The 24,874-nt window shown below is 34.7% G+C and overlaps 1 protein-coding gene across 1 annotated transcript in view; it reads right to left on the minus strand.

Moving 5' to 3' along the window:
- The window catches only part of CATSPERE (catsper channel auxiliary subunit epsilon), a 198,400-nt gene that overhangs the window by 151,952 nt on the left and 21,574 nt on the right, over positions 1-24,874 (minus strand). Inside the window, exons 3-5 of the mRNA XM_032389395.1 lie at positions 8,422-8,495; positions 8,057-8,126; positions 5,399-5,469 (exon numbers count right to left, since the gene is read on the minus strand). Of these exons, the coding sequence (XP_032245286.1) occupies positions 5,399-5,469; positions 8,057-8,126; positions 8,422-8,495 (215 nt within the window). The remainder of the gene's footprint in view (positions 1-5,398; positions 5,470-8,056; positions 8,127-8,421; positions 8,496-24,874) is intronic.

Below are 24,874 nucleotides of genomic sequence, written 5' to 3' on the forward strand. Positions count from 1 at the left end.
GGGTGTTAAGGAGAGTGTTGTTGTAATGAGCATTGGGTATTATATGTAAGTAATGAATCACCTGAAACCAATTTTACCATATACATTAACGAACTAGAATTTAAATTAAAAACTGAAATTAAAAAGACATACCACTTAATTGCCATTGTAATGAAAACACCAAATATTGGTAGAAATATGGAGCAATTGGAATGCTCATACATTGCTGGTAAGTAATTGTTTTGGAAAGTGATTTGACTCTTTCTTACAAAGTTTAATATTTGCCTATCCCATGATCCAGAAATTCTACCCCTGAAAAAGAAATGAAAATCTACATCTGCAAAAAGACTTGTACAAAAATGTACACAGGAGCTCTATTCATAAAAGCCCCAAACTGGATAAAACGCAAATATGCAACAACAAAGAAGAATGGATAAACAAATTGAGGTATAATTATATAATAATACTATTTAAAAATAAAAAGGAACAAACCACTGAAACCTACAACAACATGGATTTGTCTCAGTAGCCTTATATTGAAGATAAGAAGCCAGATACAGTGCTTCTCCCATTCTGCATTTCTAAACAAGTCATTGGTCAAACAAATTGTAGCAGGGATTAGAAAATTATTTCTGAGCAATAATGAAAAATCACAATTAGGAGGTATTTGCAATACTTGAAGCAGTTACAAAGATGCTTAGAAGAAAATTGATTGCCTTAAACATACACATTCGGAAAAAAGCCTCAAGCCTAATGGACTAAATAGCCAATTTAAGTTTTAGAAAAACAAACTCAAAGAAGGAAATAATGGAAGTATGAGCCGAGATAGAAAAGCTCAACAAAGCCAAAAGATGGTTCTTTTGACCAGTCTAAAAGACTAATAAAATAGAAATACCACAAGGACATGGAAACAAAAGAAGGCACAAATAAAATTATTAGAAATGTTAAAACAGAAGCATAACTACAACTACCTCAAAAGACCAAATATATAGGAGGATAGTACAGACAACTTTTTGATATTAAAGTTGATGATAAAATTGCTAACTGAAGACATGGATAAATTTCTAGAAAAATACTACTTACAAAAATGGATTTTACAATAATTAGGATTCCAAAATAGCATTATGACCATTAAAAAGTTGAATTAACACTTAGGAAATCCTTCTACACACACACACACACACACACACACAATCTAGATTCAAGTAAACTTCTGTGCAAATTTCCATCGGATACTCAGAGAACATATATATTTCAATCTTACACAAAAATCTCTCAGAATGGAAAAGAATGACTACTCCTAACTTATGTGGTGAGTCTAGCACAGTCTTGATAGCAAATGTGGAAAATGATAGTACAATGAGAGTAAAACCACAGGCTAACTTCACTTATGAGTATTCACACCAAAAAAACCTGAACAGAATATTAGCAAACAAAATCCATCAATGTATATGAAAGAATTCATCAAGACCAAGTTGGCTTATTCTAGAAACACAAGGTAAGTTTAATGTATGAATATTAATAACTATTTTTCATCATTAACATAGTAAAACAGGAAAACCATATGAGCTTTTAAGTGCAAACAGAAAAAAACTCTGAATAAATTTCAGCACTGATTCCTAAGAAAAATTCACCACCAACTTGGAATAAAAGGGAAGTTCCTTACCTGGGTAAAGCTTAATTCATGATCTACAACAAATATTCTGCAAAATAGTGAAACAATGAGAGCCTCCCTTTTAAGATCAGGAATACAATAAGGAGGACTGTTTTCACCCTTTTAGCTGTGCAGTAAGAATACTGAATATTTTAGCCATGCAGTAAGAATGGATGAAAGAAAAGGTATAGTTATTGGAAAGGGATAAACAAAACCACCATTATTTGCAGGTGATATGATTTATAAAAATTCCAAGAGAATATATAAATAATTATTAGAATTAATATAAGAATTTAGCAAGGTTGCTGAATACAAAAATCAATATTCAAAAGTAAATTGTGTTCTATACAACAGGAAGTTCTGGTTAGAAAATGCAACTTTAAAAAATTGAGTATATAGCAACAAAATTATAAAGCATCTCGAAATAAGTCTAATAAAAATGTCCAGGCACTTACATGAAAAATTATAAAATTTTATTGGCAGACATGTAAAAAGACCTAAATAAATGGAAGGTTATATATTATTCTTGAGTTGAAAGACTCCAATTGATTTAAATATTTAGACAATTATAAAAATCCCTACTAGAGTTTTTGTGGAATTTGACAAACCAATTCTAAAAATTCATAGGGAGTTAAAATGGGCCCAATACATAGCTAAGAGACTCCTGAAGAAGGTGAAGAGTTGGGGTCAGAGTCCAGGTGCACTGCCCCTTATCAAGATTTGCAAAATTAAATCATAGTAATAAAGATAATGTAGTATTGATTTAAGTAGACAAATAGATCAGCTGAACAGAATAGCCGGATGGGAAGAAACCTGCATACATGGAAAACTTATCTATGTAGGCATTATTGGTAAATACATTATTCAATAATTAGGTCTGATAAAATTAATTATTCATGTCAAAAACATAAAACTGGATCTCTATCTCAAAGCATATGCAAAAACTAATTCCAGATGGATTAAGAACTTTCAGAAAACAACATAGGAGGCTATTTTTATGAACTCGGAGGAAAAGATTTCTTAAATTGATTTAAAAACTCACAAACCCATTAAGGTAAGAGTTGATAAATTCATCTACAATAGGAAGGGTGTAAGGTATCAACTGAGATCATAAGAAGTGAAAAGCTACATAAACTGGGATAGAACTCCTTCAATATACATGTTGAAATGTATAGATAATGTCCTAGTAATTAAAATGTAATGAAATCTTATAAATTATTATGAACATAAAAATAACTCAAAAATGGGTAAAAATGTTCATTTTACAGAGAGGAAAGAAAAATTCCTCATGAATAACTGAAAATATGCTCAGTAGTAATCAGGGAAATGCAAATTAAAAGCACAATGACATAATTTCACTATCACAATCTACTAGGTTGGCAAATTAAAAAGTCAGATTATATTAAGTGTTGGTGAGGATGCAGCACAATGGAAACTTCTATCCACAGCTGGTGGAGGTGTAGATTTGAACTATCTTTTCAAAAAGCAATTAGGCATTAACTAGTAAAGTTGAGCAAATGCATATCCTACTTCTAGTCAATTCTACTTGGAGTGGTACGTCCCACTAGGAGTGGTACGTCCTAAGCAGTAAGGTACATACAATGTCTATAGGTTCTTGTTAAAATGCACGTAATGATTTAGGAGCTTGGGAATGAGGCCCCAGATTCTGCATTTCTAAGTAGCAGATTTTAGGGTACCTATAATGTTCTATTTCTTGACTTGTGTGATGAATACCTGGATATTAGTTTCATTTTATTCTTTAAATTGTATTTTTACAGGTGACATATTGTGAACATTTTTACCACCTATGTAACAGAAAAACACTTAGCTCCCACTGAGCTCTCTCTTTTGGGCTAACCTGCCCCCCTGGATAGTGCTTCTTCTGATTTTGCTTTCATTATCCATAACCAGATCAGGGTAATCTGGAGGCCCATCTCTTTCACCAGGTCTTGGGGCTCAGTATGTGTGAGATTGGAAATGTGGGAAACTGTCTATAAATGCTTTTTTGGCAGATTCTCTTCTCTGATGGTCCCCCATGGTGTCTACTTGGGGGAAGCAGAAAATAGTCCATTTGGCCGGAGAGGCAGGTTCTATTCTCCCATTCAGCCGTATCAGGAATTTTTATCCCCACATTTTCCCTTTTCTATTTCCCAGTTGGTTCAAAATCCACAGGAGAAACCTGGTAATTGGCATTTCTGAAACCCACAACAAGGACAGAAATCTGCCAGTTTCAGGAGTAGCAGAGACTCAGTCCTTGCTTCTTGGTAAGACTCCGGGAAGGTGGTAATAATTTGGAGAGGAATGGCTAAATATGTACCCCTGCAAGGGCCTGCTAAAATCTAGTTATCAGGACTTCGATCCAAAAAGTGCACAGAAACTGCCAAGCCACCTGACTTTAAGGGACCACCATCAGCAACAACCATGCTTTTTATTGAAGACAGTATTCTGATTGGTTCTGCCTGAGTCATGTGTTAACCCTCAACTAATTACTGTGGCCCATGAAATGTGAGGTTGTGGAGTTAGTACCATATCAATCACACGAAATTAATTTCATCACAGAATAGGGGAGGGATGATTCTCCCAAAGGAAGGAAAATTAAGTAGACAAAAAGAAATACGTGTATCACAGTCATCTGGAGAGCAAGGGCCACATAAGACAGTTGTTTGTATCCTATACAGGGCTTAGGATATTGCCTTGACTCTGACAATGAAAAATATTTGGATTCACTGATGCTTTTAACTTGTCAAATAATTTTATAATGCAGTTAATTATCTTCCCTTGTGCCAGTTTTCTCTTTTTAGTTATGTTCAGTCACTCTCATGTTAAAATGGCTTTGAGAAACCATCCAAAACAAAGAGTGTTCTTTTGGAACAGGATGTATATAATGGAAATCAAAGAGCCCAGTAGTCTGAAAAACCAGAGTCAAATCCCAATGCTATCTTTTAGTAGCTGTGTATTTTTATCCAAATTATTTAACCTATCCAAACTCACATTTCCTCGTTTATAAAATAAAGATAATAGGGGCGCCTGGGTGGCTCAGTCGTTAAGCGTCTGCCTTCGGCTCAGGTCATGATCCCAGGGTCCTGGGATCGAGTCCTGCATCGGGCTCCCTGCTCTGCAGGAAGCCTGCTTCTCCCTCTCCCACTCCCCCTGCTTGTGTTCCTGCTCTCGCTATGTCTCTCTCTGTCAAAAAAATAAATAAAATCTTAAAAAAAAAAAAAAAGATAATAATACTTACATTTGTGCGTTTGTTATGAAAATTGAGAGAGATAATTTACATAAAGTCTGAACATTAGAACTATATGTTCAAATAGTGGTTGCTACTGTTATTTTTAATGTTTGTTCCCCAATATTAGTTTGGCATCTTATTTGAGTATATCTTGATTGGTGAATGAAAAGCTTATATGAAAATAATAATGCAGATAATCCATTTGTGGCTATTTCAAAGTTAAAGTATTTAAATATTTAAATAAAAAATATTTATTTATTTGAGAGAGAGAGAGCATGAGCAGGGGATAAGGGCAGAGGAGAAGTAGACTCCCCGCAGAGCAGGGAGCCCCACGTGGGCCTCGATCCCAGGACCCTGGGATCATGACCTGAGCTGAAGGCAGATGCTCAACTGACTGAGCAATCCAGGTACCCAAAGCTAAATAGTCTTAAAAAGCATTAATTGGGGTGCCTGGGTGGCTCAGTCATTAAATGTCTGCCTTCGGACTTTAAAAAAAAAGCATTAATTATCTTTGTATTCAGTATTACATTACTTACATGACTTTATAATACCACAGGAAACAAATATGGGAACTGTCCACAGATAAATTGCGTTCTTCCTCTGAATCCTGAAAGCAAATGGAAAATAAACTATGGTATATAAAGGTAACTTTAAAATAAATACAAATTTGGATATAGGCATAAAAGTCACAGAGGAACTAAATTAATTATCTAAGATCAGAGGAAGTATAATGAACAAATTTCAGAATAGAGCTAATGAATATTGTTAGCTACTCTTTGTAATTAAGAATTTAATTTGTAAAAAAAAAGAATTTAATTTGTCATGAGTGACAAATTTAGATAGCTTTTTATTTCTGTTATATTTGTCTTTTTTTAAGCAGGATTTTTTTTTAAAGATCTTATGTATTTATTTGACAGAGAGAGACCCAGCAGGAGAGGAAACACAAGCAGGGGGAGTGGGAGAGGGGGAAGCAGGCTTCCCGCTGAGCAGGGAGCTGGATGCCTGGTTCGATCCCAGAACCCTGGGATCATGACTTGAGCCAAAAGCAGACGCCTAACAACTGAGCCACCCAGGCGCCCCTCTGTTATATTTGTCTTTGTGAAATCATGAAACATATACATATGGGTCTTTGCACCCTGTTCCTGCTAATATTTGGTCTTTGACCCTGGTGCCTGATGCAGAGCTCCTACAACTCTTATAATCTGCTGAATGACAGGAGGGTCTGACATAGAGCCCCTTTTGTTCTAATGAGGCGACTCTGGGTGGGCTCCTGGATGGGATCGTCCCTAGAAAGGCCAAGCCATCATTAGAAGCTTGGAACTTTTAGGTCAACCTCCCACCCTCTGGAGAGGGGAGAGGGAGTAGAAAATGAGTTGATTAATCATGCCTATGTGATGACCCCCCATAAAAATCAGAGTGCTTCCAGGTTGGTAAACATGTCCACATGCTGGCAGGGTGACACAGTCCAACTCCACAGAGACAGAAACTCTTGTGCTCAGGGCCCTTCCAGATCTTGCCCTAGGTACCTCTTTTCTGGCTGCTCATCTGTATCCTTTATCATATCTTTTATTATTATAACTGGCAAATGTTTTTCCCTGAGTTCTCTGAGCTGTTCTAGCACATTATTGAACCTGAGGAGAAGGTTGTGGGAACCTGGATTTATAGCCAGTCAGTCAGGTGACAAACTGGAACTTGCAATTATCATGTGAAGTGGGGCAGTCTTGTGGGACAGAGCCCTTTACTTGTGGGATGTGAAGTTACTCCATGTAGAAAATGCCAGAATTCTGAATTGTAGGACACTCCGCTGGTGTCAGAAATAGTCTGTATGGAAACCAAGCCCCCACACCACATCTGGTAATAGAAGTGTTCTCTTTGAGTGTATAAAGGTAAATAGTGAGTTTTCCTAGACAGTCTTGCTTACTGAAACACAATTCAATTAATTTTCTTCTGTAATGGTTCTGAATCAGAGATGATTTTGCTTGCCAGGGGACATTGGAGACATTTTTGGTTGTTGTATCTGAGTGCTTTTGAGTGTATTTCAAAAGTTACATGTACATCCTTAGAAGTTGTAAGATCGGATGGCACCATACATAAATGACAAAGATATTCTTATATATGCATGTATTTGCGTGTACATATTTTCTATATAACACTGCACATTTGGGCTTCCAACATACAACAAAAGGAAAAGGAGTAAGCTTTTACTTGCTTAGGAATTTTGTCCATGAACCTGGTAAATATTCATAAACTCAAAAGCGAAATTCAAATATTTTTCAATCTACAAGTTTTGAAAAAATGAATTAATTAATATTCATCTGGCCTCTCCCACATCACTCTACTTATTTTCTGAAAATAAAGATTATTAATTAAAAAGAAGGCTCAATCCCCAAAATAAAGACAAGATTTGTCACAGGGAGTCTCTCTAGCAGTAGCTTTAGACACACCTGTATAGGAATATCAGCTATGAGGTGCGTGGCTAGTACGTGTTACTAATTAGTAGACAGCCAATGTTTTTAATGCTTAATTTTTTCTTTTTCTTTTTTGTAAATGAGAGAGGATTCAACATCCATCTCATGTATTTGCATTCGCATATGCTTTCTGGAATTGAAGAAAATATAGTAAAAACAAACTTGCTAGAAATGGCTTTTAATCCAAGGAATTGTCATAAAAGTATATGACATGAGACCCACTCAGTGGGGAGTACTATTATCATTAAGGTGGTAAATGGGGCTTTAACATACTTGATGAAAAGGCTAACGTAAAAATCACATATCATTTCATACCTTATTTTTTTAAAGATTTATTTATTTATTTGAGAGAGAGAAAGCACACAGAGGGAGAGGGTGAGGGAGAAGCAGACTCCGTGCTGAGCAGGGAGCCCAACTCGGAGCTCCATCTCAGGATGGACCCTGGGATCATGACCTGAGCTGAAGGCAGACGCCTAACCAACTGAACCACCAAGGTGCCCCTCATTTCATAACTTATAATCTGCTATGAGATATATCTGAAAATTGCCATACTGACAATATTTATATTTATTATTTTTATTTTATATTTAACATTTATTTATACTTATTCATAAATTATTCATACTTAACACACTATTTAAAACAGGTTGAAAGTTCAAAATAAGGAATATAAAATGTAATGGAGATAATTATGCAAGATTTAATAACTTATTAAAATCAACTTACTGGGCCCGTGACAATTGGTCTTATAGTCTGCACACCAGGAGAAGAACAACGCAGTTCTGTCTTGGGTGAGCTAGTATTTAAAAAGAACAGGAAGAGAAATAAGCATAGATACATGCAAGATTAGTAAAAATTCCCCTACTACTTTTTAAGCCTAAACACATCAATTGTATGTTAATAAGAAAAATAAAAAATATAGCAATATTTTACTTCTATTTTCAAAGAGATTTTGTCTTTCTTTTCACATCTATGTGATGGGAAGAAATTTACATTCAAATACAGCCCTGAATCTGAATGTCTACACTATATGAATATGTTTTTATGTGTAAATGCACACATTATATTGACATTCACAGCAAAAATCTTACCTTTTATTTTTCACAGAACAAGTTGCTGGCACACTCCACTCAGAAAATAGTGTTCCTTCATACTCTAACTTAATCTAAAAAAGAAGGTAAAATAGTTCAAACAGAAAAATCTGCTTCAAAATTTTTATCTCAGTGCTCTAATGTAGGGCTCAAGTTCCTGGGTCCTTAGTATTAAAAAAAAAAGAATAACTAAAATTTGATTCTTTAAAATTGTACAAAGAAATGTGAAAAAGGAAAAATAACGTTTCCAAGACACTTCAGATGTCTCCCCCCCCCCAAAAAACCATGATTCTTATTTTATTGTACATCAAAAATAATCAAGTGTCTAGCAGTTGACTGGCACTCCAGTAGATTCTAAGGATAAAGAAAAATGAGTGAGACAAGGTCCTTCACTTAAAAACAAGTCATGGTAAATTCTGAGATCCTACTCTGCATATCACAGACTCTACCACTGTAACTTCCATCAGTCACATTTTCCCTATTTCCTTATTCCTTATTTTTTTTTTCTGCTTCCACATTCTTTCATTTATAAGTTATTTCCCTTTTTGAAGGATACTGATCCACTTTCTAACATCATCAATCTTAGTCTCAACATTGGTCCTCTTTTTTTAAGGAGTGTCCAGGCCCAGTTTGGAGCCCAACACAAAGCTTGAACTCACAACCCTGAGATCAAGACCTGAGCTGAGATCAAGAGTCAGACATTTAACTGACTGAGCCACCCAGGTATCCCTGGTCCTCTTCTTAAGCCAGGGTTGGAACCCAATTTCACCGTTATAGTAACAATTATGTACACAAACATATGTACAAATTTCATGTAGATATACATCTGTAAATACTGCTTCAGTGTTTTTAGTTGTAAAATAAGGATTATAATACCAGCTATCTCATAAATTTGAAATTATAGGATTAATGACAGTGTATAAGAAAAAAGAGAAAATCACCAGAAGATATAACATAACCCTGAAATATATAAAGCAAAAAAATTTTGAGTATAGTTGACACACAATGTTACAATAGTTTTAGATGTACAACATAGTGATTGCACAAGTTTTTATATTATGCCATGTTCACAAGTATAGCTACCATCTATGCTGATACATTGCTATTACACTCTCACTGACTATATTCTTTATACTGTGTCTTTTATTGTCCTGACTTAATTCATTTCATAACTGGAAGCCTACATCTCCCACTCCCATTCACCCATTTTACCCAAACCATCACCCTTTCCTCTGGCAACCATCAGTTTGTTCTCTGTATTTACAGGTCTGATTCTGCTTTTTGTTTATTCATTTGTTGTTGCTGTTGTTTTTTAAGATTCCACTTATGAGTGAAATCATATGGTATTTGTCTTTCTCAGTCTGACTTATTTCACTTAACATACCCTCTCAATCCACCCATGTTGTTTCAAATGGCATGATCTCATCCTTTGGTATGGCTGTGTAATATTCTGGTATGTGTGTTTATTTCTTAACCATTCATCTTTTTTTTTTTTTTTTTTTTTTAAAGATTTTATTTATTTATTTGAGAGAGAGAATGAGAGACAGAGAGCATGAGAGGGGGGAGGGTCAGAGGGAGAAGCAGACTCCCTGCTGAGCAGGGAGCCCGATGCGGGACTCGATCCCGGGACTCCAGGATCATGACCTGAGCCGAAGGCAGTCGCTTAACCAACTGAGCCACCCAGGCGCCCTTAACCATTCATCTTTTGATAAGCAATCTTCCTTATCCATTGATCTATTGATAGATACTTAGGTTGCTTCTGTATCTTAGCTATTGTCAATAATGCTGCAATAAACATAGGGGTGCATACATTTTCTTTGGGTAAATACCCAGTAGTGGAATTATTGGATCATATGGTATTTCTATTTTTAACTTTTTAAGATTCATTTATTTGAGAGAGAGAAAAGAAGAGATGGCTTGAGCAGGGGGAGGGGCAGAGGGAGAGAATCTCAAGCAGACTCCATGCTGAGTGTGGAGCTCTATGCGGGGCTCGATCCTACGACCCTGAGATCATGACCTGAGCAGAAACCAAGAGCTGAGCATTTAACTGACTGAGCCACCCAGGTGCCCCTCCTTTTTAATTTTTAAAGTAACCTCCATACTGTTTTCCACAGTGGCTGCAGTTTGCATTCCCACCAACAGTGCACAAAAGTTCCTTTTTCTCCACATCCTCATGAACGCTTGTTATTTATTGTGGTTTTGATTTTAGCCCTTCTGACAGGTGTGTGGTGATATTCTCACTGTGGTTTCAATTTGCATTTCCCTGATGATTAGTAATGTTGAATATCTTTTTATGTCTCTGTTGGCAATCTGTATGTCTTCTTTGGAAAAATGTCTATTCAGGTCTTCTGCCTATTTTAACTGGATTATTTGGGGGTTTTTCAGTGTTGAGTTGTATAAGTTCTTTATGTATTTTGGATATTAACCCTTTATCAGATATGTCACTTGCAAATATCTTCTCCCATTCAGTAGGTTGTCTTTTTGTTCTGTTGATGGTTTTCTTTGCTGTGCAAAAGCTTTTTATTCTGATGTTGTTCCAAAAGTTTGTTTTTGCTTTTGTTTTCCTTGCCTCAGGAGACATATCTAGAAAAATGTTGCGGTGGTCTATGTCAGAGAAATTACTGCCTGTGTGCTTTTCTAGGATTTTTATGGTTTCAGGTCTCTCATGTTTAGGTTTTTAATCCATTTTTATTTTATTTTTGTGTATGATGTAAGAAAGTGGTCCAGTTTCATTCTTTTACATGTTGCTGTCCAGTTTTCCCAATACCATTTATTGAAGAGACTGCCTTTTTTGCATTGGATAGTCTAGCACCCTTTGTCATAGATTAACTGACCATATATTCATTGGTTTATTTCTGGGCTTTCTATTCTGTTCCATTGATTTGTCTATTTTTGTGCCAGTACCATACTGTTTTGATTACTATAGCTCTGTAGTTTACCTTGAAATTGGAGATTGTGATACCCCCAGCTTTGTTCTTTCTCAACATTGCTTTGGCTATTTGGGGTCTTTTGTGGTTCCATACAAATTTTAGTATTATTTATTCCAATTTTGTGAAAAATGCCATTTGTATTTTGATAGGGATTGCATTGAACCTACAGACTATTATGAAGCAAAATTTTGATAAAAGTACCAGGAAAAATTTAAAAGCCACAAATATAGTGGTAGATTTTTGACACATTTTTCTCAAACTACAGATAATCCTATAAAATTAGCCAATATAAAATAAAATATATTCTTTTCAATCTCACATGGAACTTTTACCAAAATTGATCATATTTACAAACGAAGTCTTAGCCAATCTCAAAGAATTATCATCACATATACTATGCCTTTGATATTAATGAAATAAAAGTAGAATTTCTCATAAAGTTAGCCAGAAAAAAGTATTAAGGTATTTGTAATTCTTAAAGGAAAAAAAAACCCCAAACTTTACTTCTGAATGATTCATGAAGTAAAGGAGAAATCACAATGGAAGTTACAAAATATTTATAAATAAAGAATAAAAGCATTCAATGTCCTTAAAACTTGTAGCATATAGTATAAATAATTCCTAAAATGAAATATATAGCCTTAAATATACATAGAAGAAATAAGGTAGATTGAAAGTGAATAAACTTGGTTTTCAGTATAAGACGCTAATAAAATAACAACAGAGAAAACCCAAAAAAGTAAAAGGAAGGATACAAAAAGAGGCATTTATAGAAGGAAAGAAATTAGGAAGGGTTAGTGGTGATGTAGTTTTTCAATCTACTCCAATTTCCTTGTAGGCACAGAGAAGACAATTAGGGTAGTACCAATGAAACAAACAAAACAACACTGGACAATGTCAACAATAAAACTTAGTGACAAAGTATTCCTCAAAATCCCAAAATATAAGTGGGTTGGAACAAGCCAGCTAAAACAACCAGACTCACATGATATAAGCATAAGGCAGCAAAAGAAAGCAAATATGGTAGACCTTAGAAGAGAAGAACATTTAAATCAGTGATAGGTATTCATTGGAAACCATGGCAGGACATTGGGAAGACAGCAACTCTAACCAGAGAGGTTGTTGTACTTTTCAATTTCTAAGTTTAAGTCCAAGAGGTCCATGATAATATTTGAAAGGGCAGGAGAAACTGGGATCTATGAACACCAAAACCAAGGACCTAAAGATAACTTCTAGGGCAAGGATTTGTAATGAAGGGAAAAGAATCCCAACTGAGCTGGAAAGGGACAATAAAGACAAAGGAAACAAAAACTACAGATGAAAGAGAGAAGGAAACAGAATCTGGAGATCTTAAAAAGTATTAGCCTTATTTTTGGACACTTTACAAAACAACAGAAGAGGTAAGTCTAAAGCCATGAAGTTAGAAAAGTTATTTTGACCCACCCTGCCTTAAAGATCAGGAAAATCAATTTCATGTAAAAAAAAAAAAAAAAAAGCAACAGAAAAAGGATCACAGTCTAATTTCACACAGTTGTTATAAGAAACAGAAAATACAAAGCAGAATAACATCTCTGTAAGAACATACCCAATAAATAAATGAAAGCTACAACTTAATATGAGGTTTAGTCTTACGTATCAACTTGGCTAGATTACAGCACCCAGTTATTTAATATAACATAAGTCTTGCAGTGAGGATATTTTACGATGTGGTTTACGTCTACAATCAGTTGACTTTAAGTAAAAGAGAATACCTTTGATAATGTGGATGGGGCCTCTTCCATCACTTGGAATCGTTCAGAAAAAACTGAGGTTTCCTGGAAAAGAAATTCTGCTTCAAGCTGCAGCATTAACTCTGGCCTGAATTTCCAACCTGTTGGCCTGACTTAGAGATTTCAGAGTCACCTGTTCCCACAATCACATGAGCCAATTTCCTAAAATAAATCTTAGTATACATATGTATAAATTCTATTGGTTCTGTTTCTCTGTGAGAACACTGGCTGATACACCTATTTCAAAATGAGGTAAAATAAATAAGAGAATGATACAAGTTATGAAGAACAATATAAATCAGAATTTGAAACTCATAAGTAAGCTAGAACTTGGGAAAAATGTAGAAACAAAAGTCATTTCAGAAATAAACCAAATTAGAAAAACCACAATTGTGAATAAAAAATAGATAAGGCCTTGAGATAAATAGGTTTTTAAGAATAAAAGAAATAGAAAGCAATTCAAGAGTAAGTGACAAATATAAAAGATAGGAAAAGAAAATTCAATATATGTATAGTTGGAGATCCTGAAGAAGAAAATCAAAGTGTTTGGAACAGAACAATAACATCAACATTAACTAATTCAACACTAATATGTGAACTAAAATAATTTGAAACAGCATATTGAAAAGGCACAGCTCAGAACTAGGAAAAACAATTAAGAATGATTAAAAAAAATAAAAGCAACCAGGAGCTGTATTAATAAAAGCACTGGGCTTAAAGAGAAACACTTTGGGGATCTTGACTAAAACAACAACAAGAACAACAAAACACATGTTATTCATAAAGGAAAGAAAATCATATTTCCAACAGACTTTTTGGAAACAACACTTTCTGTCAGAGACAACAGAGTTAACAGATATAAAAGGAAATAAAACACAGAGCGCCTGGATGGCTCAGTTGGTTAAGTGTCCAATTCTTGATTTTGGCTCAGGTCATGATCTCAGGGTTGTGAGATTGAGCCTGGCACTGGGCTCTGTGCTCAGCAGGGAATCTGCTTAAGATTCTCTCCCTCTGCTCCACCACCCACTCATACTCTCTCTCCCTCAAATAAATAAATAAATCTTTTAAAAAAAGAAACAGAACAGAAGCCAATAATTTTTATATCCAGATACACCAACTTTTAGATATAAAACCTATAGGTAAGCTCTTATGACCACAAAATAATTCAGGAAATATTACTTCTATGAGCCCTTCCTGAGGAATCCACTAGAAGAGCTTCAGATCACCAAAATGACTGCAGAGATATCAGCATAAATATGATACTAAGTATTACAAAAGAATTTTTGTGTGGAACCATGTCTGCATGGTGGGTATAAAAAATGGGATATAGTTGCTAATTACTGTAGTCTGACAGTGTATCAAAACATGAGTGGTGGGAGGATTATGATTAGCCCAGGTAAAGGTGGTCACATAAGTTTGACTCTCTCCACACATTTCCAAAAAAACACATAGATCAACAAATAAAACCCAGAAAGTTGTATGTCATAACATAGCTAGAAGACAAAGCACACTGCAAATTTCAAGAAACCTGTAAGTAAAAAATCAACTTTCTTTAGCAGAACTCTCACTCAAGACCCTTCTTCTGAAAGTCTTCTGAAAAACTACAGGGAAAAGGCAGGAAATGAAAGGGTAAGACTGAATTAAAATCACCCACAGAGAGAAAAGGCACTCCCTAGGTGCAAAAATATAATAGAAAAAGACTCCTAGAAGATCAGAGCACTGACTATGAGGACAAGAACTAAAGGCATATGAGACTTGAGATGGGACCTTCAGAAAGGTGTCACTTCTTCAGAGAAGATTCAGGAAAGGGAGACACCCTTTGGAGAGTGAATGGTGTAGGGAAGGAGAATCAAGAGGGGGAGATTTAGAATAGGACAGGTCAAAAAACCAAACCAAACAACCAAGGAAATATAACACTCCCAGTAAAAAGCTATCAATTAAAGAAATTGCACTTTGCTAGAACAAGAGAAGAAAGTTAGCTTTAACTAGGAATCTTTCTTTTTTGGGGGGAGGGGGAGAAACAGAGGGAGAGGGAGAGAGAATCTTAAGCAGCCTCCACACCCAGCATGGAGCCCCCAACATGAGGCTCAGTCTCAGGACCTTGAGATCATGACCTGAGCCAAAATCAAGAGTTGGACTGAGCCACCCAAGCACCCCAGGTGGGGATCTTTGAAACCAACTCAAGCTGGCAAACTGTCCATAAAATTCAAAGATATAATCCGACTTAATCTATACAGAGTTGCTATAAGAGAATAGAAAATCAAAATCAAAATATTTCAGTTAATAAAAGTCCCTTCAAAAAACCAAACACAGAGGAAAACTGCAAACTAATATCCTAAACTGAATTAAATAACCTCAAACAAGCATTTGATGATAAGAGAAAGAAAAATCTTGAATTATAAATTTGTAAACTAGGTGAATCACTATATTGTACACCTGAAACTAATATAACACTGTATATTAACTATACCAGAATTAAAACAAAATAAATTCATAAGCTAGGAACAGAAAATGAACCACAAATAGAAATAAGAGTTGACATATAATGTATTATTTGTTTCAGAGGTACAGGTCTGTGATTCAACAGTCTTACACAATTCACAGTGCTCACCATAGCCCATACTCTCCCCAATGTCTATAGTAGGAAGGGAAGAATGAAGGGGGGGGGGAAATCGGAGGGGGGGATGAACCATGAGAAACTATGGACTCTGAGAAACTGAGGGTTCTAGAGGGGAGGGCGGTAGGGGGATGGGTTAGCCTGGTGATGGGTATTAAAGAGGGCACGTATTGAATGGAGCACTGGGTGTTATACACAAACAATGAATCATGGAACACTACATCAAAAACTAATGATGTAATGTATGGTGATTAACATAACATAATAAAATAAAATAAAAAAAAAAGAGTTGACCAAACAATCACATGAACTATGATGATAAAGGAAATAAAGACTAAATTAAAAGATACTAGTGGAAAATTATATGTGAATAAAAATTGAACAAAAGGAATTGAAGAAAGGCAGAAAAACAACCAAGAGACTATAAGTGGAATAAGTATCGTTCCAATTTTAGTATATGTGCTGCCGAAGCAAGCACTATAAGTGGAATAAGTAAAGAAGAAAAAAAGAGAGCGAGAGAAAGAAAGTGACTGAAATGGAAGGCAGACAAAATCCAACTCTTGTATAACTGGAGTCCCTGAAGTTGAAAAACAAAATAACAGAACTAATATTAAAATCTGTAACTAAGAAAGCTTTACAGAAAGAAAAATAGATCTCTCTCTCTCTCTGTATGTGTGTGTATGTATATATATATATATGTATATATATATATATATACATACACACACACCTGGTACCTAAAGAGATCACTGGTACCTGGAAAAATAACCTTTAAAAGTCAAATCTGAAACTTACCTGAGAGAATGTTAGACTTTAAAGGTAAAGGAAAATCCTTAGGTGTCGCAACAAAAACATCAAATAGGAAACAAGAACATTGGAATTCTCTAAAGCAATCTATATAGCAAGGTAACAAGGAAGGTAAACAGGAATGAAACAAGGTAACCAAGGAATGAAAGTATGAACCAAAGATTATATGTCCAATCAAGCTCTCCTTTAAATATTAAAGTCACAGAAAAAAAATTCTTTAAAAAGAATGCAAGAGGGCACCTGAGTGGTTCAGTCAGTTAAGCGTTGGGCTCCTGATTTCAGCGCAGGTCATGATCTCAGGGTCCTGGCATTGAGCCCCATGTTGGGCTCTGCACTCAGCAGGGAGTCTGCTTGAGGATTCTCTCCTTCTCTGCCCCCCATCCCCCCGCATACTCTCTCTAAAATAAGTCAATCAATCTTAAAAAACAAAAAAGAACTCAGGAAATACTGTATCTAGGACCCCTTTCTGAGGAATTTACTAGAGCAAGGGCCAGCAAACTATGGCCTGTGTACCTAATCCAGTCATCACCTGTTTTTGTAAATAAAGTTTTATGAGAATACAGCCACATTCAGTTTCATTATTTAGTGTCCATGGCTGCTTTCAAGTTACAATGGCAGAGTTAATTATCGTAACAGAGATCATTTGATTTTCAAAGCTTAAATATACACTGTCTGGCCATTATAGAAACTTAGTCAACAACTGTACTGTACAAACTGGCAAAACTGGCAAAAGGATTGATGGTAAGCATTAATATATTTGATTGTAGATAAAAGATTAACACGTGAAGATAAAGGTTAAGGGCTAATACATGTAATATATATTCTGACAAAATAGAAATAATGCAACTAAAAAATGTGTTGGAGGTAGGAGAAGAATAAAGAAAAGGAGAATAAGTTCATTAAGTGTTGACTGGAAAGACTACAGTGTGGGAGAAAACCTAGGTGACCTTCAGTTCAGCAATGACTTTTTAGATACAACACCAAAGGCATGATCCATGGAAGAAAAATTTTATAAATTGGGCTTCATTAAAATTAAAAAAGTCACTGTTAAGAGAATGAAAAGGGAAACCATAATCTGGGAGAAAATATTTGCAAAACTACTTATATCTAATAAAATCTAGTATCCAAAATATTTAAAAAAACTCAAAACTCAACAATAAGAAAACAAAACCAATTTAAAATGGACAAAGGATCCAAACAGGCACATCACCAAAGAAGATATAGAGATAACAAATCAGCACATAAAAAGTTGCTCAATCTCATATGTCTTTAGGGAACTGCAAATTAAAACAGTGTGTGTGATATAACACCACACACTTACTAGAATGGTGAAAATCCAAAACACTGACAACACTAAATGATGTTGAGGATGTGGAGCATCAGGAACTCTCATTCCACAAAAGAACCCCTACATTTTTTAGGGTTTGCTACCCAAAGCCCCATAGCTCCCAGCCCCAGGCAATCACTAATCAACTTTCTTATACATTTGCCTGTTCAGGACATATCATATTAATAGAATCATACATATTAGTCCTTTATAACTGGCTTCTCCTGCTTAGCATATTTTCAAGGTTCATCCATGTACCAGGCATCAGTCCTTCATTCCCTAATAATTATAATTGTCCATCATAGGGATATACCACATTTCATTTATCCATTCATCAGTTGTTGGACTGTTTGGGTTGTTTCCACCTTTGGGCCATTATGAATAATGCTTCATGAATGCTCATGTATGAGGTTTTGTGTGGACATAATGTTTTCATTTCTCTTGGAAATGTACCTAGAAGTGGAATTGGTGGATCATATAGTAACTATATGTTTAATCAATTGAGAAGCTATCAAAGTGTTTTCCAAAGTTGCTATACCATTTGACATTTGACAGCAATGTATCAGGGTTCCAAATTCTCCACATCTTCACTATTACATGTTATTATCTATCTTTTTGATTCTAGGCATCTAAATGGGTGTGAAGTGGTACCTCATTGTGGTTTTGATTTGGACTTCTCTAACGAGGATGTGTTGATTGGCCATTTGGGTGTCTTCTTTGGAAAAATGTCTATTGGGATCCTTTGCCCATTTTTAAAAAAATGGGTTGTCTTTGTATTATTGAATTATAATAGTTCTTTATATATTCTAGATACATGACTCTTATCAGATAAATGATTTGCAAAAACTTTGCAATTCTGTGGATTGTCTTTTCACTTTCTTGCTGGTGTCCTTAGAAGCACTAAATTTCTAAAAATTTGACTATGCCAAATTTATCTTTTTTCTTTTGTTCCTTGTGCTTTTAATGTCACATCTAAGAAACCCTTGCCTAATCCAAGGTTATGGAGATTTTCCCCTATGAGTTTTACAGCTTTAGCTCTTATATTTAGGTCTTGGATCTATTTTGAGCTAAATTTTGGATATGGTCTGAGGTTGAGGGTCCACCTTCATTCTTTTCCATACAGATATACAGTTTTCTCAGCATAATTTGTTGAAAAACGATTCTTTTCCCAATGAGTTTTCTTGGAGTCATTGTCAAAAACCATAAATATAAGGCTTTCTTTTTTGGACTCTTAATTCTATTCCACTGATCTATTTGCATATCCTTATGCCTGTCTCACACTGTCTCAATTGCTGTAGCTTTGTAGTTAAGTTTTAAAATCAGGAACTGTGAGTCTTCCAACATTGTTCTTTTTAAAAAAATGTTTTGTCTATTCTTGTTTTTTGGACTTCCATGTGAAATTCCATGTGACTTTCCATATGAAATTACTAAGCTCACTTAGTAGTTTTTTTTAGTGGATTCATTAGGGCTTTTTATATAGATCATGTCATCTGCAAATAGAGGTAATTTATTTTTTCCTTTTCAATGTAGATGTCTTTATTTCATTTTCTTGTCTAATTGCCATGGCTGTTTTTTTTTGTTTTGTTTTGTTTTGTTTTTTTAATTTAAGAGTCTTAGGGGCACCTGGCTGGCTCTGTCAGTAGAGCATGCTGGAGTCATGAATTTGAGCCCCACGTTGTGTGCCGAGATTACTTAAGGAAATAAAAGTAATAAAATAAAATTTAAGAATCAGCATTTTTAACACACATACTAAAATATTTATGGATGAAATAATATGTCTGGAATAGCTCTGTTTGTTTATTCACATTTTTTAGATTCCATTTTGAAAGGAGTCATATGGCATTTGTCTTTCTCAGTCTGACTTATTTCACTTAGCATAATACCCTCTAGGTCCATCATGTTGTCTCAAATGGCACAATCTCATCCTTTTTATAGTTGTGTAATACTCCATTGTGTGTATGTATACACAGACATGTATATGTGTGTGTGTGTTTATCAATTCATCTATTGATGGACACTTAGGTTGTGACTATGTCTTGGCTATTGTAAATAATGCTGCAATAAACACAGAGGTACATATATCTTTTTGAGTTAGTGTTTTCATTTTCTTTGAGTAAATACTCAGTAGTGGAATTATTGGATCAAATGGTATCTCTATTTTTAAGTTTTTGAAGAACCTCCATACTCTTCCACAGTGGCTATATCAATTTGTATTCCCACCAACAGTACATGAGGGTTCCTTTTTCTCCACATCCTTATCAACACTTGTTTCTTGTCTTCTTGATTTTGGCCATTTTAACAGTTTGAGTTGATATCTCATTGTGATTTTGATTTGTATTTCCTTGATGAGTAGTAATGGTGAGCATCTTTTCATGTTTCTGTTGGCCATCTGCATGTCTTCTTTGGAAAAATGTCTTTAGCTGCTCTCACCATTTTTATCCAGATTATTTGTTTTTTTGGTATTGTATAAGTTCTTTATATATTTTGGATATTAACCCCATATCAGATATGTCATTTGCAAATATCTTCTCCCATTCCATCTTTTAGTTTTGTAGTTTCCTTTGCTGTGCAAAAGCTTTTTATTTTGATGTAATCCCAATAGTTTATTGTTGTTTTTGTTTCCCTTGCCTTTGGAGACATATCTAGAAACTATTGCTATGGTCAGTGTCACAGAATTACTGCTTATGTTCTCTTCTAGAATTTTTCTGGTTTCAGGTCTCATGTTTAGGTCATTAATCCACTTTGAGGTTTTGGGTATTTTTGTTTTATTTGTATGTTGTTAGAAAGTAGTCCAATTTCATTCCTTTACATGTAGCTGTCCAGTTTTCCCAACACTATTTATTGAAATGACTGTCTTTCCCCCATTGTATATTCTAGCATCCTTTGTCACAGACTAATAGACCATATAAATGTGGGTTTATTCTGGGGTCTCTATTCTGTTCCATTGATCTATGTGTTTATTTTTGTGCCAGTATCATTCTATTTTGATTACTACAGCTTTGTAGTATATCTTGAAATATGAAATTGTGATACCTCCAGCTTTGTTCTATCTCAGGATTGCTTTGGCTATTTGGGGCCACATACAAATTTTAGTATTATTTGTTCTAGTTTTGTGAAAAATGCTGTTGGTATTTTGATAGGGATTGCATTGAATCTGCAGATTGCTTTGGGTAATATGGACATTTGGACAATATTAATTCTTCCAATCCATGAGCATTAAATATCTTTCCATTTGTGTTATTTTCAATGTCTTTCATCAGTGTTTTATAGTTTTCAGAGTTTAGGTCTTTAACCTCTTTGGTTAAGTTTATTCCTAGGTATTTTACTATTTTTGATGTGATGTAAATGGTGGTGTTTTTCAAATTTCTCTTTCTGCAACTTCGTTGTTAGTGGAAATAGTACAGATTTCTGTCTATTAATTTTGTATCCTGTAACTTTTTTGAATTGGTTTATTACTTCTAGTAGTTTTTTGGTGGCATCTTTAGGATTTTCTATGTAAAGTATCATGTGGTCTGCAAATAGTGACAGTTTAACTTCTTTACCAATATGCATGCATCTTATTTCTATTCCTTGTCTGATTGCTGTGGCTAGGACTTCCAGTATGTTGAATAAAAGTGATGAGCGTGGACATCCTTGTCTTGTTCTTGATCTTGGACCTGACCTTGGAGGGAAAGCTCTGTTTTTCACCATTGAGTCTGATGGTAGCTGTGGGTTTTTCTTATATGGCCTTTATTACGTTGAGGTATGTTTCCTCCAATACCATTTTGTTGAGAATTTTTATCATGAGTGGATGTTGAATCTTGTCAAATGCTTTTTCCGCATCTACTGAAATGATTGTATAATTTTTCCCTCATTTTATTGATGTAGTTTATGATTCTGATTGACTTATGGATATTGAACCATCCTTGCATCCTGGAAATAAATCCCACTTGATCATTTAATGAATTGTTGTATGCAGTTTGCTAATATTTTGTTGAAGATTTTTGCCTCTATGTACATCATGCATACTGACCTGTAGGTTCTTTGTTGTGTCTGTCTGTTTTTGGTATTGGAGTAATGGTGGATTTGTAGAATGTATTTGGACGTTTTCCTTCTCCAATTTTTTGGAATAGTTCAAGGAGACTATGATTAATTCTTCTTTAAATATCTGGTAGAATTTATTTCTGATTCCATCTGGTCCTGGACTTTTTTGGGGGGTAGTTTTTTTTTTTTTTTTTTTATTACCAATACAATTTTGTTACTTGTAATCAGTCTGCTCAGATTTTCTATTTCTTCCTTGTTCAGCTCTGGAAGATTGTTTGAATTTATCCATTTCTTACAGGTTGTCCAGTTTTTTGGAATATAATTTTTCATAGTATAATAATCCTTTTTATTTCTGTGGTGTCAGTTGTTATTTCTCCTCTCATTTCTGATTGATAATAGGCATTCTAAATGGTATGAGGTGAGCTCATTGTGGTTTTGATTTGCATTTCCATGATGGTTAGTGATGGTGAGCATCTTTTCATGTTCCTGTTGGCGATCTGTATATCTTCTTTGGGAAAATGTCCATTCAAATCCTCTGCCCATTTTTAAATAAAATTGTTTGCTTTTTCCTATCGAGTTGTAAGAATTATTTATATATTTTGGATGTTAACCCTTTATGAGATATATAATTTGCAGATATTTTCACCTATTCAGTATATTACCTTTTCATTTTATTGATGGTTTCCTTTGCTGTGAAAAGGCTTTTTAGTTTGATGTAGTCCCATTTGTTTATTTTTGTCTTTGTTGCCTTTGCTTTTGGTTTCAGTTAAAAAAATGTCATCTCCAAGAACAATGTCAAAAAGCTTGCTGCCTATGTTTTCTTCTCTGAGTTTTATGGTTTCAGGTCTGTTATTCAAGTCTTTAATCCATTTTGAGTTAATTTTTGTATATGGTATATGATAGTGATCCAGCATATGGTTGTCCAGTTTTCACAACATCTTTTATTAAAAAGACTGTCCTTTTCCCATTGTATATTTTTGGCTCCTTTGTTGCAAATTAATTGACCATATACACAGGGGTTCACTTCTGGGCTCTCTATTCTGTTCCATTGATCTCTGTATCTGTTTTTATGCCAATAACATATTTTGATTACTACAGGTTTGTGATATAATTTAAAATCAGAAACGTGATGCCTCCAGCTTTGTTCTTCTTTCTCAAGATTGCTTTGGCTATTTGGAGTCTTTTGTGGTTCTACACAAACTTTACCATTGTTTGTTCTATTTCTGTGAAAAATGGCATCAGAATTTTGTAAGAGATTGCACTGAAAGTGTAGATTTCTTGGAGTTGTATGGTCATTTTAACAATATTAATTCTTCTAACCCATGGGTGTGGAATATATTTCCATTTATTTGCGTTTTCTTCTATTTCTTCCATCAATGTCTTACAGTTTTAGCATAGAGGTCTTTTACTTCCTCGGTTAAATTTATTACTAGGTGTTTTTATTTCTTGATGCAACTGCAAATAGGATTGGTTTCTTAATTTCTCTCTCAAATTGTTATTAGTGTACAGAAACACAACAGATTTTTGAATGTTGGCTTTGTATCCTGCAGCTTAACTAAATGTATTTATTAGTTCTAACAGTTTTTTGATGGAGTCTTTAGGGTTTCTATATATAATATCATGTCATTTGCAAATAGAGATAGTTTTACTTCTTCCTTTCCTTTGGATGCCTTTTATTTCTTTCTCTTGCCTAATTGTTTGGCTAGGACATCCAATGTTATATTGAATAAAAGTGGCATGAATGCATCCTTGTCTTGTTCCTAATCTTAAATGAATAGCTTTCAACTTTTTACCATTGAGTATGATGTCAGCTGTGGACTTGTTATATGTAGTTTTATTACGTTGAGGTATGTTCCCTCTGTACCACTTTGTTGAGAGTTTTTATCATACATGGATGCTGAATTTTATAAAATGCTTTTCTGCATCTATTGAGATGATCATATGATTTTTATCCTTCATTTTATTAATGTGGTGTATTACACTGACTGATTTGTAGATGTTGAACCATCCTTGGAATATTTCCCGCATGCTCATGGTATATGATCCTTTTAATTTATTGTTGAATTATGCCTGCTAATATTTTGTTGAGAATTTTTGCATCTATATTGATTAGAAATACTGGCCTGTAGTTTTCTCTTCTTGTAATGTCCTTCTCTGGTTTTGGTAGCAGGGTCCTCTTTTATATTTTGGTAGAGTTGAGAATGATTGATACTAGTTTTTTTTTTAAGATGTTATTTTCTTTTATTTGAGAGAGAGAATGAGTGCGGTGAAGGGCAGAGGGAGAAGCAGACTCCCCACTGAGCAGGGAGCCCAATGTGGGGCTCGATTCCGGGACTCTGGGATCATGATTTGAGCCGAAGGCAGACGCTTAACCAACTGAGCCACCAAGGTGCCCCAATACTAGTTCTTCTTTGAATGTTTGGTAGAATTCACCAGTGAAGCTGTCCAGTCCTGGGCTCTTATTTTGGGGGGGGGGGGGGCGATTTCCTTACTAGTAATTGGTCTGTTCATATTTTCTATTTCTTCATAGTCTTGTTAGGGTGTGTGGTTCTAGGGACTTACCTATTTATTCTAGGTTATCCAACTTGTTGGTATATAATTGTTTATAGTAGTTCCTTATGATTCTTTGTATTTCTGTGCTATCATTGTAATCCATCCTCTTTCCTTTCAGATTTTGTCTTTTTTTTCCCCTTGGTTAGTCTAATTTTATCTTTTCAAAGAACCAGCTCTTAGTTTTATTTATCTTTTCTATTATTTTAATCTTTATTTCATTTCCTGCTGTTGTTATCTTTGTTATCTCCCTTCTACTAACTTTGTGCTTCATTTCTTCTTTTTTAATTCCTTCAGGTGTAATGTTGTTTGAGATTTTTCTTTCTTTTTTTTTTTTTTAAAGATTTTATTTATTTATTTATTGGAGAGCGAGCGAGAGAGAAACAGCATGAGAGAGGAGAGGGTCAGAGGGAGAAGCAGGCTCCCCGCT

The sequence above is a fragment of the Phoca vitulina genome, unplaced genomic scaffold (genome assembly GCF_004348235.1).
Source record: "Phoca vitulina isolate PV1807 unplaced genomic scaffold, GSC_HSeal_1.0 scaffold54, whole genome shotgun sequence".
Classification (NCBI taxonomy): domain Eukaryota; kingdom Metazoa; phylum Chordata; class Mammalia; order Carnivora; family Phocidae; genus Phoca; species Phoca vitulina.